Source organism: Nymphalis io, chromosome 23 (genome assembly GCF_905147045.1).
Source record: "Nymphalis io chromosome 23, ilAglIoxx1.1, whole genome shotgun sequence".
NCBI classification, from domain to species: domain Eukaryota; kingdom Metazoa; phylum Arthropoda; class Insecta; order Lepidoptera; family Nymphalidae; genus Nymphalis; species Nymphalis io.
The window spans coordinates 3,199,892-3,217,231 of NC_065910.1; the positions used below are offsets into that span (position 1 = coordinate 3,199,892).

Below are 17,340 nucleotides of genomic sequence, written 5' to 3' on the forward strand. Positions count from 1 at the left end.
ACATATACTGCTTTTCTTTGGTAAATAGATACTTATAAAGATAATTACACCCAGACTCAGGACAGACATGTTCATACATACAAATGTCTGTCCTGGGTGGGAATCGATCCCACATCCTTCGGCGTGAAAGGCAAGTGTCTACCAACCACGCCAACTGGCCCGTCAAATATTTCCAAATTCAAGATTAAACAGCGAAAATCACCTGTATTCTATAATAAATAAATAATATTTAACAGAATGCTTAAAAAATTGAAGACATATTTTCACTTACTTAAGACTTCTATTGCCTTGAAGTATGTCACTCTTCTTGAACTTCCTACCGCGAAAGTTGGAGAAAGACTTCGCGTCGATACGGTGGTATATCTCCAGCTTCCTGTCCTCTCTTTCCTTAGCTGCGACTTGGTTATCTACATCCACCAAGATTTCCTAAAAAGTAAGGTGTTTTTACAAATTTTAATTATTTTGTAATTGAATGTGCTTTTAATGTGGCGCTCAGATATTTCTAATTTATTCGTTTCGATACCTTAACTCCGCATAGGGCTTTTTGTAACAATTCTCTTTCAGTGACGTCATCGCCGGCCGTTTTCAACAGTGGCTCAAGCAACAAGGGATATTTCGTGAGTCGCTGTGCTACGAATAACACACATTCAGGTACACCCTGCAAAATTTTATACAACATTTGAATTCAAACGGGTAAAGTATTTTTCTTCTACTACTCCACTGCGTGCGTGAATGTTTGCCCGTGCGCGTGACCGACCTTCTTCCTGAGCAGCGGGTTCTGCTGACACTTGCGTATGAACCTCGCGACTCGCGGCTCGCGCGCGCAGCACTCCTTGAACACCTCCACTGCGTCGCGGTGACGGGCGCAGAACTCGCCTGCGGGGGGAGCGAGCGTGTTATATCGGCGTCGGGCGGGGCGTGCGGGGGGTGCGGCGAGGGGGGGGGCGAGGCGGCGTACCGTAGGCGGCCTTGAGGCGGTGGTGCGCGGGCGGCGCGAAGGTGTCGGCGAGGATGTCGGCCACGGACGCCACGCGCGGCGCGGCGCGCTGGCGGGCGCGCAGGCGGGCCAGCAGCGCGGCGTGCAGCGCCCACAGCTCGTCCAGCCGCGGGAACATGCGCGCCACCTGCGCCTCCGACACGCCGCCCAGCCGCGACATGCCCTCCGCGAACATCTACAGACATACATACATAGTGGACGCCCGACCTACCATTTTTTTCTATAAAATAATATAATCTTTTTTATACGTATATTAAAAATACTGTAGCTAAACATTAAAAAAAAAAAACAAACAATTTTATTACACTTACCTTTTGCATGAGTCGTATTGTGAGACAATGATGTTTTTCCGTCAATATTAATTCGTATATGTGCTCCTGCCGCTTTGTCTCTCTGTCGCCAATCGATCTGTGCAAAGAATTGTTAAATACAAGTCAATATTTTATATATATATATATAAAATATTTTTATTATATTAGTAATAATTATATATGTGTATGTATATATATATATATATATATATATATATATATATATATTTGTATGAATGTATATGTGTATGTGTGTGTGTGTATGTATGTATGTATATGTGGTTAGTGGGATGTAGATATGTGTAGTCTATTAAATATTTAGTATCTCCTTTTTATATGTAAATGCACTTACCTGTTCTCTTACAAAATTCTTTCACCAAAGGTTGTCTGTTAGAGATTGCTATAAGCAATAAGACCGCCTTTGCGCACCATTTTTTATTTTCTTTTTCTTTGATTGTTTCCTACTTCTCTCATTTTATGTATATGTTGTGCAAAAAGTGTAAAATAAATAAATATATATATAAAATATTTTTGAAGTCCAACTTGCTTATGAGCGATAAAACTAAAATTCCAAGGTCACATATCACAAAAATGTTTTCTTCTGTCAAAAGTATTGAGTAGCGTGAGTTCGTTGTGTTTTAATCATAAACATAACATCGACACTCACTTAGCAAGTCCCTTAGGCGCGCCCGCTGCCCAGGTATCGGGTTCGGAAGCCCCTAATCCAAGCAGGATAGCCTCCTCGCCGAGTTGATCGGGAGTTATATAAACCTCTGGCCATTCTGTGGCACCAGCGTCATCGGATGCACTAAAAACATAGAATATGTAAGGAAAAATTGGTATTCTCGTCATCATATGTTTGACTATAGAATATTTCAATGGCACGAATAGTAATTGACTTCGAAATGATATGACATCAATTGTTATTATCGATTCGGAAAAAACTTCATCTTAAATATTGGCGAAGTTGCTATTGGAATGTTGGAAGTAAAATTGAAGTTAGTTTATATTTGATTATTGTATTTTTCTAACAAATTATAATTTGTAAATTAGCTAAAGAGAATAGGATTAATTGCTATCCAATTCCTTATAACACAGACGATACGTAATACGTGCATCTTAGTTTTGCCTTACTTGCCTTACTCACATTATTTTAAGTAAAGCGTTTAATTTGTTGTTCTTTATTTTTTTGTGAACACAGTGTTGTGTATATAATATTTATGTATGTTAATCTTATTTTCTCAAATCTTTAAAGCGAATTGTATTCTTTTTTTTTGAGAAATAAATTATTAAACCATTCATATAAGAAGATAAGTGGATAAAGATATATTAATCAAGTACAAGTCGAGAACTGTTTGTAGTTCATTATATAGCAGTTTTATAAGCAAATCGCATGGACCATGTAAATTTAAGGTTTGTTTATTTATAAACCGCCTGCCATTGGTATTGCATTATAATACATGTCTTATTTTATTATCATATTTTTAATTACTTTTTAACAAAAGTTTTTATATTAAGACTCTCGATAAGATATAATAACAAAGTAAATAAATATATAATTAAGTAATTTAACATACAAATGATTCAACATACTTGCTCTGATCATGCTTGTGATCGGATCCATCCTTCTCGTCATTATAAATGTGGCTCGTGCTAAAATTAACACAGTTAGATAAAATACAAACGTATTATAATAACATATAAACGAATATATGTATTTTTAAACACGGAATAATATATGAACGTAGAGAATATAATAACAATATTAATTTAATAAGTAAATTATTATTCCGTGTTGCCGTATAAAAAAATAATTAACATTCAAGACAGGGTCAATTTTCATCCGACGAGACATCATATTAAAAAACAATATATATTACCAATTAATTAAGAATATATAAAAGTACATCATTCATCAAATATGTTTTAAATACATTATTATAAATTAATATCAGCGAAGCCTAAATAATAAAAATAAGCACTGACAGAGACGATACGCTCACAATTAAGAAAATGACATGCAAATTTTGAAATACCGTTATAAAAAAACAATTTACCATACAATTACAAAATTAAATTAACTAAAAACCTACTAACATTGTTAATTAATTAATTACTCTAGCAACATTTTTCTAAATAATGTTTCACTCCTATTATTATAAGACATAATAATTCAGGACCTTGAGCCTGATATTAATGCTTCGTTTATAAATATTTTTTTGGAAAAGAACGTTATATGATGCCAACTGAATTCGTCAGTAGGGTTAACAAAACACAAAACAAACCACGTTGTTTTTTTGCATCGTATTAAATTATGGTAAATTTTGATTAAAATAAAACAGATAAGTCGCTGCAGGTCAGAGAAATCATATGACTATATTCATATTTTGAAAAAGAAAGAGACTCATAATAGAAAAACCTCATGTTGTTTTTTTATAATTCTCATTTACCAGTTTTATATATTTGCCCTATTCACTTTAATTGTATATGTATCTTTAAAATTTAAAAGATCTTTTATAAACCTATTCGTACCTTGTTTTCATTCCTAACGTAGTATTAATATTGCTAATTCTATTGCTGTTGTTATATTTAATTCATAAAATTATTTTTCTGACACTACTTATAATACAGTTTCAAAAGGTCCTATCTCAACAGCATTTGGAACAGATTTGGAACAGATCACTATCCGTTAACATTACAAGAAATATCGTTCGACTCTATCCAGTTGAATAGATAAAGTGTTTCTTATCTGAAGAGGAAGCCACTTACAAAATAGGTTTGTGTTACAAAATACATATAACATTACATTTGCTACCGTTAATCTTCCGTTCCTATTATACACTATATATTAAATAATTAACAACCAAATCTAGATAAAAAAATAAAAAAATAATAAAAAAAAAATCATCAGAACTCGTTCGAGACTACAACAACAATATCGCCAAGAGAAAGTTCAAACTACCTCCAAAATAGACAGAAAGATACACAAGTAAGGCGTTGCGGATGATTCGAGAACGTTCTAGAAGTATATATGTGTGATGACAAACGACGTACTGCTATGTTACTTATTGATTAGAGGGCACTTCTAATGTTTGTCAAGATTCAATACATACTTGTAAACACAGTATAAATAATAATTAATCATAATCATATAAATCAGCTTTAAGATCAATGACATGTTATATCTAGAAACGTAAACCACAAACAAAGCATTTTACGATTAAACGAGTCTCTTTTTCGTTATGGAAGTGATATTCCATTCATATTATGGAATGAATTATCTACCTGGTTCATATAATAAATAGATTAGCTATAAATTGAATTATTTCTTGCCAAATATTTAAATAATAAGTCACTACCGCCTAAAAACATTGGTACTTATAACCACCTGGCGACCAATGTTGGGAAATAAGTCCCTTATACGCTAGTTATACTCGCTTACTCATTCTTCTTGGTCAAAGAAGAATTTTCATGTGCTTAATTTGTGATTATAATTCATCTCGTGCTTTACGGTGAAGGAAAACATCGTGAGGAAACCTGCATGTGTCTAATTTCACTGAAGTTCTGCCACATGTGAATTCTACCAACCCGCATTGGAGCAGCGTGGTGGAATAAGCTCCAAACCTTCTCCTCAAAAAGAGGAGAGGAGGCCTTTAGCCCAGCAGTGGGACATTCACAGGCTGTTACGGTTACGGTACGGTACTCATTCTTCAAACTGGAACACAACAATACTAACTATTGCTGTTTGGCGGTAGAATATGTAAGGAGTCAATAGTATTTAACCGGAAGGGCTTGCACAAGGTTGTCACCAATTAAAATATTTACATGTCTAGAATTAAAATGTCATTGTTAAAACTTTCATAAACGCTCGTTACAATTAAAAGTACCCCGAAATCAAATCAACCTTTTCGACGAAACTAAACAGAAATAATAAACAAAAACAAATATCTCAACCTATCAGAAACAACGGCGAGTCGAAATGACGAAGAATTAGAACGAGACGATGGTACGTGCGATGGGACAGTCGGAAAGTAATAACGATATTTTAACGAATTTTTATCGCGGATATGTGATCGACCCCTCAAAACATTTTACAGCCACTTTATATACTTATCATTCATTATAAATAACAATGTACGTAATGTACAATGATCAGGTTTAACCTAAAATATCCACTTAAAGATTTGATACAAATAGAATCTCAGTGTCTTCAATTTGTATATTTAAGAAAAATCACAACCACGATGAAAATACGTCAAAACGTTAATGACGTGGACCTGATCGTATGATAGCGCACTTACTGCACGCCGAGCTTGGTCGCGACACGGCGCCACGGCGAGTAGCACCCCGTCGACTGCTTCTTGCTACCAACACCAATATATTTACAGGATTTGTTTACGCGATGACAGTGGACCGATTGAGATGCTCCATCGTGTTTTGATTATTAATCTTATACATACTTTCCAAGGACATGTATTTCGTCTCCTAGAATAACTAACTTACTGGTTGAGTACTACACTTGCATTCCATAAAATAAAATAAATTCCCCTACCTCACTAAACTCCAATGATTGAACAAATGTAGTTAAATATATCGATTTCGTTATACGCAAGCATTTTTATATTTGTTACGCAAGTTTTTGTCTAAAAATACTTATTCAGCTTTAGATTTATCGTTTTTATTAATAGTAACTGCCTAACTGTAAAATTTTACCGAATAAAACCTTTTTGGTACATTGTTGAAATTGTTATTAAAACAATATACTTTTATAATAGCGTAACTGTCATCGTTATTATTTATTATATTCTAAATCCTATAATACATAGACAGTTGATCTCATACCATTATAATAATGCCAATATAAATTGTAAATGTTTTATTATTTACGTCTGTCAACAGTCAAAACTTTCTATTGACTTATCGAAGATCTATTTAAATGTATTAAATCCTGCCTAAAAATATGTAAATGAAGGTCAACATCGTGGGGAAACCGGAACTTATATTTCAAAAATAATCAAAAAATCTCAACGATAGAAGTCCTCGTGTAGAGAAACTTTATAATGCTTTTGTACACATTACATTGAGCTGTGTCAGCGTTTACGGTTCCAAGAATTAATCTAATATGGAGTAAACGTCTAATCACCGATCTGTTCGTGTATCCTCATTACCAATTACCATTTAACCATTTTAAATCGTATTAAGTTACAAACAGGGTTGAAATTTGCTAGATCAGTATCACTTTGATAGTTGTTAGTATGATCCTACCCAATGACCGGACTATATATTTTTTTTTTGACGAGCCGTTTGGCGTGGTTGGTAGATACTTGCCTTTCACGCCAAAGGTTGTGGGTTCGATTCCCACCCAGGACCGATATTTGTGTGCATGAACATGTCTGTTTGTCTTGAGTCTGGGTGTAATTATCTATATAAGTATGTATTTCCAAAAGAAAAGTAGTATATGTAGTAAATCAGTTGTCTGGTTTCCATATTCTTTAATTCTTTAATTCTTTTATTCTAAGATCTTGTAATAGTCATAATAGAAAATACAACCACATTGATCTGTTTAAAAATAGTTTAAGTAAATTTTATAATCTTGTGAAAAATACTTATTAGTAATTAACCATAACCATATTTACGTTAAAATTTTACTTTGTCATAAATAGTTATATTTTATGTAACATCAAAATTAGTCCACTTCCCTGTTAAAACAGTAGTGGAAACTTAACTGGCATAAGTGTTAAAATATGATTATTATATTAAGTTGTAATATACGATATGCTGTATGTTTCCCTAATAAATAAATAAATAAATAAATAAATAAATAAAATAGCACAAGCTTTGTACAAGCTTAATTTGGGATCAGATGGTCATGTGTGAAAAATGTCCTAGGATATTATTATTATTTTCGAACCAAAAGTAATCAGGTGATTCTGTTAAAAAGGACCTATTTATAAAATAATCATTTTCAATCAGGCTTCCCTAATAATCTTTCAATAATCAACCTAACATCCTCAACGCTCTGTGAAATCAAAATTATCATTAACATCGTCTACGGGCAAAATGAAAAAATTACGTAACGGCTAATTTTTAACAATTTAATGCGTCCAAATTGTAAATATTTAACCGTATCAAATCAAACAATTAAATACTTGTATCCTATTTTAAAAAAAAGTGACAACACCTCAATCAATCCACACACCCAAATTCGTTATAAGAAGACATCCCGTTCGTCCGAATAAACAAAAAACAAACAAACAAAAACAGAAGATAGATAACCAAACCGAAAAATGACTAATAAGACTGCTAGAAAACAACACATAAAAGAAAGTCTAGCAATATTACGAAGCAAGTTACAGTAGCAGAGAAGAACGACAGGAGAGTGACAATAATAAAACAAAAACATCGGTGTCTCATACTTGTGTATCCTCTTATAATCAAATTAATGTTCATTATTATATAAAATTGAACGTAGTTAAAATATTCCCTGTATGAACTGCACGAGCTGCGTGTCCAAATAAATACAATCACACATTACCGCACGCAAATAAACATTAAATGCATTATATAAAATGGCGTCTTCATGGCTGGATAACATCTTCCATTTGCCACAGGATCCTTGCAATGAAAAAATAAAGCAGCAAAACATATGCCTTACAAATTATAATTAACTCCGTATTTACGTTACTTATTTTGTTATTTTTTATCTGTTATATTTACACGTATCAATTTTTACGACTTTTTCGTTTAAAAAGAGGTTTCACTTACCTATTTGAGTTTTGCGATTGACCAGACACAGAACTACGCTTGCTGCTCTTCCCGCTGCTGGCTGTTAGAGATTTACCGACTGAAGTCTGCGAATGATAAATTGAATAAAATTTTTAAAGTCTTGTTCCTTTTGAATGTAAAGAAAGCATAAAAAATAAATTGTGTTAATAAAATTAATTCATTCAAAATTGTGAAATACAAACCTTCGAAGATTTAGGTTTATTGCATTCCACGATGTAATCTTTGCATACATTCTGATGTACTGTCATGGTACAATCTGAAACATTATGAGAGACAATTACTAAATCATTCTTAGATTAAGGAAATTAGGATATGAGTGTGTGTGTGTGAGAGAGAATCAATTAAAAAAATACATTGCTTTGTTAAAATATAATGACAGACCCAATAACTTTTTATAATCCCGACCAGGGGTTTGTACTTAGACCACAGAATCTGCAACCTTATCACCTAGGCAATAACCTGTGACTAACATCGTGCGTAAATAGAATACCCATAATGTTTATTTCGTTACCCAATCTATACTAATATAATACTCTCGATGTCACCGCCCTACTGTGACATCAATTCCATTGCTCATTTATCAAACACGAAGAAATTTGGTAACTCTTTTCTTTGTCGCACCACTAAAAAATGGAATTATTTACCAGCACACGTGTTCCCCTCCTCTTACAACCTGAGTTCCTTCAAACGAGGCGTGAAGAGGCATCTTGCGGGCCGGCAAGGCGGGGGCGGCTAGTGCAGAACATTCTACACGACTGTACTAGCCGTCGTCGCGTTTGGGCTCCACTACCACTTACCATCAGGTGGAGTGGCGTCATTTGCTTTCCCGGTATATATAAAAATATAAATGCTAAATTTTCTCTCTGTTACGATTTCAAGGCTAAATCACTGAACCGATTTTGATAAAATTTAATATGAAGCAAGCTTGAATCCCAAGGACGGATGGAGGCCACGTTTTTCACCTAGTAAGCACCCCTCTCCCCCCTAACACGCGGGCGAATGCTAATTGTAAATAAAAGTGTGTAACGAGTGAGGTATGCGGAGTGAGGTGTGGGAGTGCACGCACGGTCGCAGTAGAGCGCGGGCGCGTCGGCCAGCGCGCGCGCGCACCAGTCGCAGTGGCCGGCGGGCGGCGCCGCCTGCCACGCGTGCGCCGCCTTGCGCGACTTGTCCTGCGGGATGTTTGTTGACTATTTATTTTATGTCTTTCAGTAATACCGACTGACGTCTTAGCGCTCGGTGCGCGGAAGGGGCCAACTGAGGCTTCGAGCGACTCATCTTACGAGTAAGCATAACATTTCGTGCGTCAGATGACGTCAGCGTAAAATTCATTATTGTATGCGTGAAACCGTCCATGCGCTCACATCACATGTTTATACATCAATTCTTGTGAGTGCATTGACACTGACACCACTTTTTTTGTTAGATAAAAAAAAAATTTAGGTGATTCCCGAAATGTCTACGATTAGATATAATTCCAAACGAACCTTCTTCTTTCTGAAGAACAAGCTGCCTCGTTTCCGTCGCTTCTCGGCGTGGTGGTCGTACGCCGCCCTATTTGAAGGAAAGCAAAACTTTATTTAAAAAAAATGAACTGTTTTTTTCTCATTCTCTCCATGCAAACCCGTATCTCGAAAATACTAAACAAACACGTTAAGCGAAGCACTGTGCTTTAAAATCATGCATAAACAAATAATTATTAAAAATCGTAATTGAATATTTAAAAAAAAAAAACATGTTTTATAAAACAGACTAAATCTTACCTGTTTTTTAAAATATAACAAAACTCCCTAAACAAAATTGCCTATAATTCAATTTTGTAAATAATAGAAGCATTACAGTCGAACGAAACTAACCTCTATTCCTTACAATTTAGAGTCCAAATAACATATTGTATACCCAGTCGTGTCACCTTCATTGCAAATCGTACCCTATTCCTATCGTATTAAAGTTCACTCACTGTTCCAAGAAGGCCAACCGATGCAATCCGAGATGTTCTTGGTGGGTATTGTTCCTTCTGCCGGGTAATTGTGCGGTGGCACCGACGGTCGCCGCGGAGGCGTCTTCGTCGCTTTCCGTCTCGCTCGCACCACCGGCCGACAGGCTAACACCGAGCGAGACGTACAATACACGTAGGCGTATACAATACTGGTACCATCGAGATTGTATACTACTACCGACCCGTTTCTCAAAGGCTATAACCTAACCTAACATTATTTTTGAAGTTTGTCAACATTTGTATCTCATAGAGCTGTAGACTACATTACTGCACAGCATAATCTTTTTTATTATTTATTATTGCACTCCATTAAAATCGGCTCAGCTAAGTGGCGTGGCATTGGATTGACTATGTCCAGCAGTGGACGAGAAAGGCTCGACGATTACAACTCCATTAAAACTGATATATATGTACATCAAGATATTACGGCAAAGGACACCGTTGCATTATTTTTAATCAAAATATGGACTCTATAAAACACAAAAGTAAAAGAATTTTTTAAAAAAAATAATATTTACGTAGACGAATTATATATATTAATATTTTTAGTATACCCATGGAGTCTTCGTTATATACGAATAAAGTATATTAAACAAAAATTTCTTAACCTTAGAAATGTTTGTTTTATATAACTTATGCTCATTGTTGATAGATGAGATCCAAAAAGTGCCTGTATAGATGCTTGACATCTATACAGGCACTTTTTGGATCTCATTTTAATACAAAAAAATACTTTTTACTCAAATTCACTGATCGTAATCATTGCGGCGTAATTCCGATCCAAAAAAAGTCCTAACAGCTGATAATATAAGCACTTTTAAAGCTTAGTTTTCTTAATTTTTTTTAATCTACAGTTCGATTAGCAGTGATTAATAATACAAAACTTTCTATAGAATTAACAAACATTTTTGGCGATTTATTTGTTTGAATAAGCAATCAAAGTTGGGTATAAGTGTATTAGAAAGAAATTACGATTTTATCAATGGTTGGGCAAAAACAGCCTTTGAGAAACCGGTCGTACGTGTAATAACGACAAAGTTTCTTAAGCACCTTTGATGTCATACTTTTAGCCATTATTACTTTACTTTTGTGAAGACTTTTGACGTATTTTATTTATAATAATATAATATCGAAGACGACCATTTAAATAAAAACTATTATTTTTTTTAGTTCGTTTCAAAAAAGCAAAGTAAATACGTTAATGACGAAAAAATCTTATGCCAGTATCCGTAGTTAACTGGTAATAGTGCTTTCCATTTCAGCAAAGCGAAACAGTGCAAACAATGAAAAAAAAAACATCGACTTTTAACATGCACAGATTATAATAATAATTTAATAAATAATTATGTAAAACCATGCACAGTAAAAATACCTTATAAACCTTTAATTGAATATTATTATATAATATTACAAATCACTAAACAGTTGACCTTTACGGCGAGATGAAAATAAAATATTCGCGTAAAAAATATTTTTTATTACATATATAAATAATCAACGAATTTATATTAATATTTTCTTATTTACGACTTCTACCTAGTTTATTTAAACGTACCATAATAGTAAATATTTATAAAATTTATATAAAATAGATATGTATTAAGCCGAGATGGTCCAGTGGTAAGAACGCATGAATCTTAACCGATGATCGTGGGTTCAAACCCGGGCAAGTACCACTGAATTCTCATGTGCTTTATTTATGTTTATAATTCATCTCGTGCTTGACGGAGAAGGAGAACATCGTGAGGAAATCTGCATGTGTCTAATTTCATTGAAATTTTGTCACATGTGTATTCTACCAACCCGCATTGGAGCAGCGTGGTGGAATAAAAGGGACGAGTTAGCTGCGACAATGGTTGAGATGTATGCTTCGAATTCGTATCATAATTTTGTTTACAATCATAACGAAATATATTTACTAGCCATTCTCGACTGTTTAGATTCAAAAACGAGTGAGAAAAAATGGAGAGAGGGAGAGAGAGAGAAGGGGGGAAGACTGAGTATAATGAGATATCGATGTACATGAGCGCTGTGTACTCACGCGTTGGGCGGCGGCGGCGGCTGCGCGGGGTGCACGGCGGCCACGATGCTGGGCGTGGACACGGACTTCTGCAGCGGCAGGCGCGGCGCCAGGCGGGCGGCGGGCGCGGGCGAGCCGGCCGCCGCGCGCAGCGCCGCCGTCACCTTCTCGAACTCCTTCTGCGGGACCGACCAGCGCACTCAGACAAACGCCCGCCACACCACCTAGCGGGCCTGGTCGTGGCGCTGCGAGAGATATTAACCTTCCCCCCCCCCACTCCATGCGCCCCCAACCTCGGGAACTAAGATGTTATGTCTCTCGTGCCGGAGTTGCAATAGCTCCTCCCCCGACCGCCGCGTGAAGCCCTCCCGCCGAGTAAATCCAATGGATGGCGGTACATTGAAAATGTAAGAGGTCATATTTCTGTCAGTGCCAGTGTGTTCTGCCGATGGTGACAATTCAGTTTGACTCCTTATGACTCCTTCAACTAACAATAGTAGTGTTTAAAGGCGAGAGCACGCATTTTACCAGTTCAAAAGCATACTAACAGCGAGATCATTGTCATTCAGCGAGTGTGTCGAGTGTCGCACTGGTCGTGGAACTTCGCTCTCCGACTCCATGGAAGATAGCGAAGCGCTGTGTCCATTGAGAGTACTGAAATACACAGTTTTATTAGCATAGTCAATCCTGGTAGGGAAGTAGTTAGCGGCTAAATGAAAGATAATCCACAGTATATAAAATAATGTTTTTTTTATTTGTTTATTAATAGATTTCGACAAAGATGGGCCGAACATTACATATATGTATTTTTTCATGAAGAAGATTTTAATGAAGTCCACTTTGTTGTAACTCATTGCTAGATTGCGCTTCAGCACTTCAACTTTTATACCGTTCAAGCGATACACACGAACGAAAACATCTGCCAGGTTTATTTTAGTATGCATACATATATAAATTAATATTGTCATATACTAGTCGGAGATCGGATACAATTTCATTTACCAAAATATGGAATAGACCTATTTGGTCTATTAATTATTTTGGTAAATGAAATTCATAAACATAAAAATTGTTCACTTACCTGCGCTGTCTTTGAGTGTCATGTAACCTGGCCCCGGGCTCCAGCGCCGCCCACGAGCTTCTGCGACCTTCATCACGTCGCTCCCATATACCCCATTGACGGGATTCACCTAACAATCATGTTTTAATAAATTTAAATGTAAAAAAAACCATGAGGTATCAGACTCGTACCTATGGGCAATTGGTAGAAGTACATCTCCACCCCATAAACATTAATATTGAAGGTTTCTTTAAAGATAACAGCTCATATTCTAGACGGAAATTTATGGGGGTGACAAATTTATGTTTAAAATTTCCTCGAAATACGTGTAAGATAATAAATCCTATAGTATTTATCATCATTTTGTACGGAAAGCACATTAATAGTATAATGTCATAAATCATTCGAGTATTGCATAATAATAAAGTTATAATAGGTTCGATTTTTGCGATTACAAAAATATCCACGTGTATATTTTGTTTTGAGTTATTTTTGGCCGAATACGGCAAAAGCAAAAGGATCGTTATAATTTAAACATAGAACGGTAACAAACAGTAAACGAATATGGCTTGAAGATCACATTTCTTTCTCTCCGCTTTGCGTCACTGCGAGTTAATGGGTATACACTCTCATATGGCTAAATTTAAGGCGTCGTACACTGGTTTTATCAAGAGGTTTTGCCTCATTGTGTCTTAAATACGAGATGAATATAATAGACACAAATAAAGCAGACAGAATGCAGCGGTACTTGCAGATATTTGAAGAAGAAAATTGTTATAAATAAATAATCTAAAGATGTGTGGAATTTTATTTTATTTTCACCAGGAAACGAACTGAATCACGAGGAAGGTAATACAAAGTATGTAATTTATTATATATGTGTGACAAATAAAGGTCGCTTTGCAGCTTTTTAAATGAAATAAAAGCAGTAATCACTGTTTACCGAACCGATAGTTTTCATTGCTATAAAGCTTCTATAGCGTGTGCTGTGTAAATTGATAAAGTTATATGAATATAATGGGATACTAATATGGGGTAGTATTCCTTAAAAGGATTCTAAGGTCCGCGAGACTATACGCCTATCTACTTACAAGTGTGAAACCGGATCGGGTCTCAAATAATATTTGAGTGAAACACAAACTTTTAAATACTCGTTCTCAGAATGCTCGTATAAGTAGCAATTTGCCATTCACAAAAGTCTTTTTTAAATAGTCGAATACTCACAACTGCCTTTTCTACTTTGCGGGTAAAAATCCAAGTGTGTGGGCGATGAGCACTCCGGCTCCACGACGCCATCTTTGCAAAGTGATGGACATGAAGTGCTTAAGCGACTGGTACCTGTTGCCTGGAAAGAGAAAAATATACATTAGGAACTAGTTTCTGGAGTAAAATACATTATTATCGCTTTGAACAATCCGTTTCAAACATTGGTAATGTGATCATGTTTTTTTATTTAATTTTTTAAGTATAGTAACAGCCTGTGAATATCCCACTGCTAGGCTATGGCCTTTTTAAGGAGCTTACTTAATCTTTACTATGAGAATATAAATAGTTTTAACATCAATAAATATCGCGGTATCACTTTCAGCGAGCAGTTATAGACATTCTTACTTGTTTAATATTTACTCTCAATAACGTTATCTGTGTAGAAGAAAACCATCATTTAATAATGTGTGTTGCATTTGTTCAGCAGTGTTTTTACATACACTAAATATATTGATAGTACTATTTATTTTTGTAAAAAAAAAAACTAGTTTCCGCCCGCGGCTTAGCCTGCCTTTAAAAGGGGACTGGTGTTAGTAACCTATATCTGTTCTTGGGTTCCAGCTTGCAGCGTACCAAATTTCATCAAATTCGGTTCAGTGGTTTAGCCGCGAAAGCGTAACAGACGAACAAAGTTACTTTAGCATTTATAATATTATTATAGATGAACAATTATCTATCTAATATAAATTTAAAAAACAAAAAGAAGAACTAATATTAAGAGAATCATTATTTACTTTATTAATATGTGTTAGGAATCTCTATTGTAATTGATTAAAGTATTTTCATTCAAGCAGTCTTCAACAAGCATTTTTAAAACGTGATTTTACAAGATTATATTAATGTAACCACCGATTTAGAATTTAAATTCTACGGGGAAGAACCGGCAAGAAACGCAGTAATTATTTTTGTTAATAGTTTGTGTTGTGTACCAGAAGTGGCAACGGCGCCGCTCGCATGCGTTGCACCGCAGCATGCAACCGTCGCAGTTGTTGGAGGCTGTCGTCGAGCACGCCTGGACTGTGCGGCGTCACGCTTATCGTGGGCACCTGATACATACAAATATTTAAATAGCTTGAGAGTGTATGACGACGTCGGCGTTTTCGTACCTAGTATTAAATATTTTGTAAATATTATATTAAATTTATTGTTTAAAAACAACATTAAATTGATTAAATTTCCAATTCGTAACATATTTTTCAAGAAATATAAAAGGTGTACAGTATTCACCTGTACAGGTCCTGCAAGAGAATAACGTTAATATAAACATCGCGAACGCTTCCTTTCGAAGGGAAACCTTACATAGTTCACGCATTCAACATTTCCGCCGGCGGAAACGGGAATCCCGGCTAGTGGCGTCACGCAAACGGACGTGACGTAAATTCATAGTAGTATGAAAAGAACTACACCCTGAGCCGAGGTGCGATCTCATAGTATGCACCCTCAGGATGTACGTCATTCGCAGGCGAGGTCTAGCACTCGCCCTTACGTCCGGTGACGCTATAAAGGTCAGTAGGGCAACAGCATTATCACAAAAAGTGAGAAAAACAATCTTGCCGTCTTGGCTCTAGTTCCTGCCAGACCAGAGCACCATACGCACTATTTTTCCTCTACTGATATCTTAGAGTAAATAAAGTCAATAAATTAGTCCGTGTACAATATATAATTTATTATATATGATCGATGTAAATTGTTTATGTCATAAAATTAATTGATTTATATTTAAATATGGTAAAATATTGGCACATTTTATTTAATTACATCTGACCTACTTCTAAAATGTTTTATCATATCAGTTAGGAATACATAATACAGCTTATATATTTAAGCATTGTTTTGGTATAAGTATAATATGAACTTGGATATTATTCTAAAGTAAATCTCTAAGATTGAATATAATAATTTCCCTTATTTTATCATAAATTTTGGGTTATTTTCGAGAAATTTGAAATATTATATTTTCTAATATAATATGATACAAGGTTCAACTAAATCAACAGATCAACCTTAATAATTTCCGCTTAACCGCGTGGAATGCTTGCGAGAATGCTAGCAGCATTTCTCTGTTAAATCGCAATTCCGATCCTCTAAACAACAAATGGATCAGATTTTCTGACACTAATGAACCAGTTATAATGATAAATTCGAAATACGCTTATTAGTTGTATATTTACTTGACCTGAGCAATAAATATCGATCTCTAACATCTAATGCGTAATAATATAATAACAATCTTATATAATAAAAATGTATATAAATTGATCTTTACTTGTATTGGTACCTGTGCCCTGGCGGCGGCCATCGTTGGAGTTGGGGTTACGTGTTCCGTCACCTCGTCCTCGCTGCTGTCCGACCTGGAGTCAGAACTGCCGCCGCCTTCGTCTGTAACAACACATAACATGACAAATAAATACACCATGCATTAAATCGGGTTAGAAATGATTATCATCGCTCTGAAAACTTATAATTTATTTACATTGAAAATATTACAAGTGAAAATTCTGAATATAAAACGCTAACGGAAATCGAATCTGTAAGTTAACGAACTTACAAATATTATTTAATTTAAATGTAGATTTAAATTTCGAAGACATTGCATTTTCATGATGAGCATGGTCTGATTTTAAACCTACAATTAAATCTAGAGGAAGGAACTCCTTCGAAATCAATCAAAACGTCAACAGCGTATATACAAAATGATGTATATAATAGATGGTAATTAATAATGATTTTTTATTAACATTTATTTACTATAATAATACAATTTATGTAATAAAGTTGTAAGCTGGAGGCTAGAGGATAACAATAAATCGAATGAAAGCTCGCTCTTACATGTACACACATTCTTTAAGGTTCACGAAGGGTAATTTATATGATAGGGAAAAAATCGGAAATCAGTTCGCT

The 17,340-nt window shown here is 35.2% G+C and overlaps 1 protein-coding gene across 3 annotated transcripts in view; it reads right to left on the minus strand.

Annotated features, from left to right (window-relative positions):
* Positions 1–17,340, minus strand: part of LOC126777615 (A-kinase anchor protein 13) — a 51,018-nt gene that overhangs the window by 15,838 nt on the left and 17,840 nt on the right. For 2 of the 3 annotated variants that reach the window (XM_050500698.1, XM_050500696.1), the window contains exons 3-20: positions 16,718–16,818; positions 15,369–15,485; positions 14,398–14,518; positions 13,195–13,303; positions 12,662–12,767; positions 12,135–12,292; positions 10,055–10,198; positions 9,582–9,648; positions 9,161–9,266; positions 8,277–8,350; positions 8,074–8,159; positions 2,902–2,961; positions 1,976–2,116; positions 1,309–1,405; positions 959–1,172; positions 758–876; positions 524–658; positions 272–426 (exon numbers count right to left, since the gene is read on the minus strand). In XM_050500698.1, the coding sequence (XP_050356655.1) occupies positions 272–426; positions 524–658; positions 758–876; positions 959–1,172; positions 1,309–1,405; positions 1,976–2,116; positions 2,902–2,961; positions 8,074–8,159; positions 8,277–8,350; positions 9,161–9,266; positions 9,582–9,648; positions 10,055–10,198; positions 12,135–12,292; positions 12,662–12,767; positions 13,195–13,303; positions 14,398–14,518; positions 15,369–15,485; positions 16,718–16,818 (2,110 nt within the window). Of the gene's footprint in view, positions 1–271; positions 427–523; positions 659–757; positions 877–958; positions 1,173–1,308; positions 1,406–1,975; positions 2,117–2,901; positions 2,962–8,073; positions 8,160–8,276; positions 8,351–9,160; positions 9,267–9,581; positions 9,649–10,054; positions 10,199–12,134; positions 12,293–12,661; positions 12,768–13,194; positions 13,304–14,397; positions 14,519–15,368; positions 15,486–16,705; positions 16,819–17,340 lie in introns of all 3 variants that reach the window. The other variant, XM_050500697.1, reaches the window with a different exon arrangement.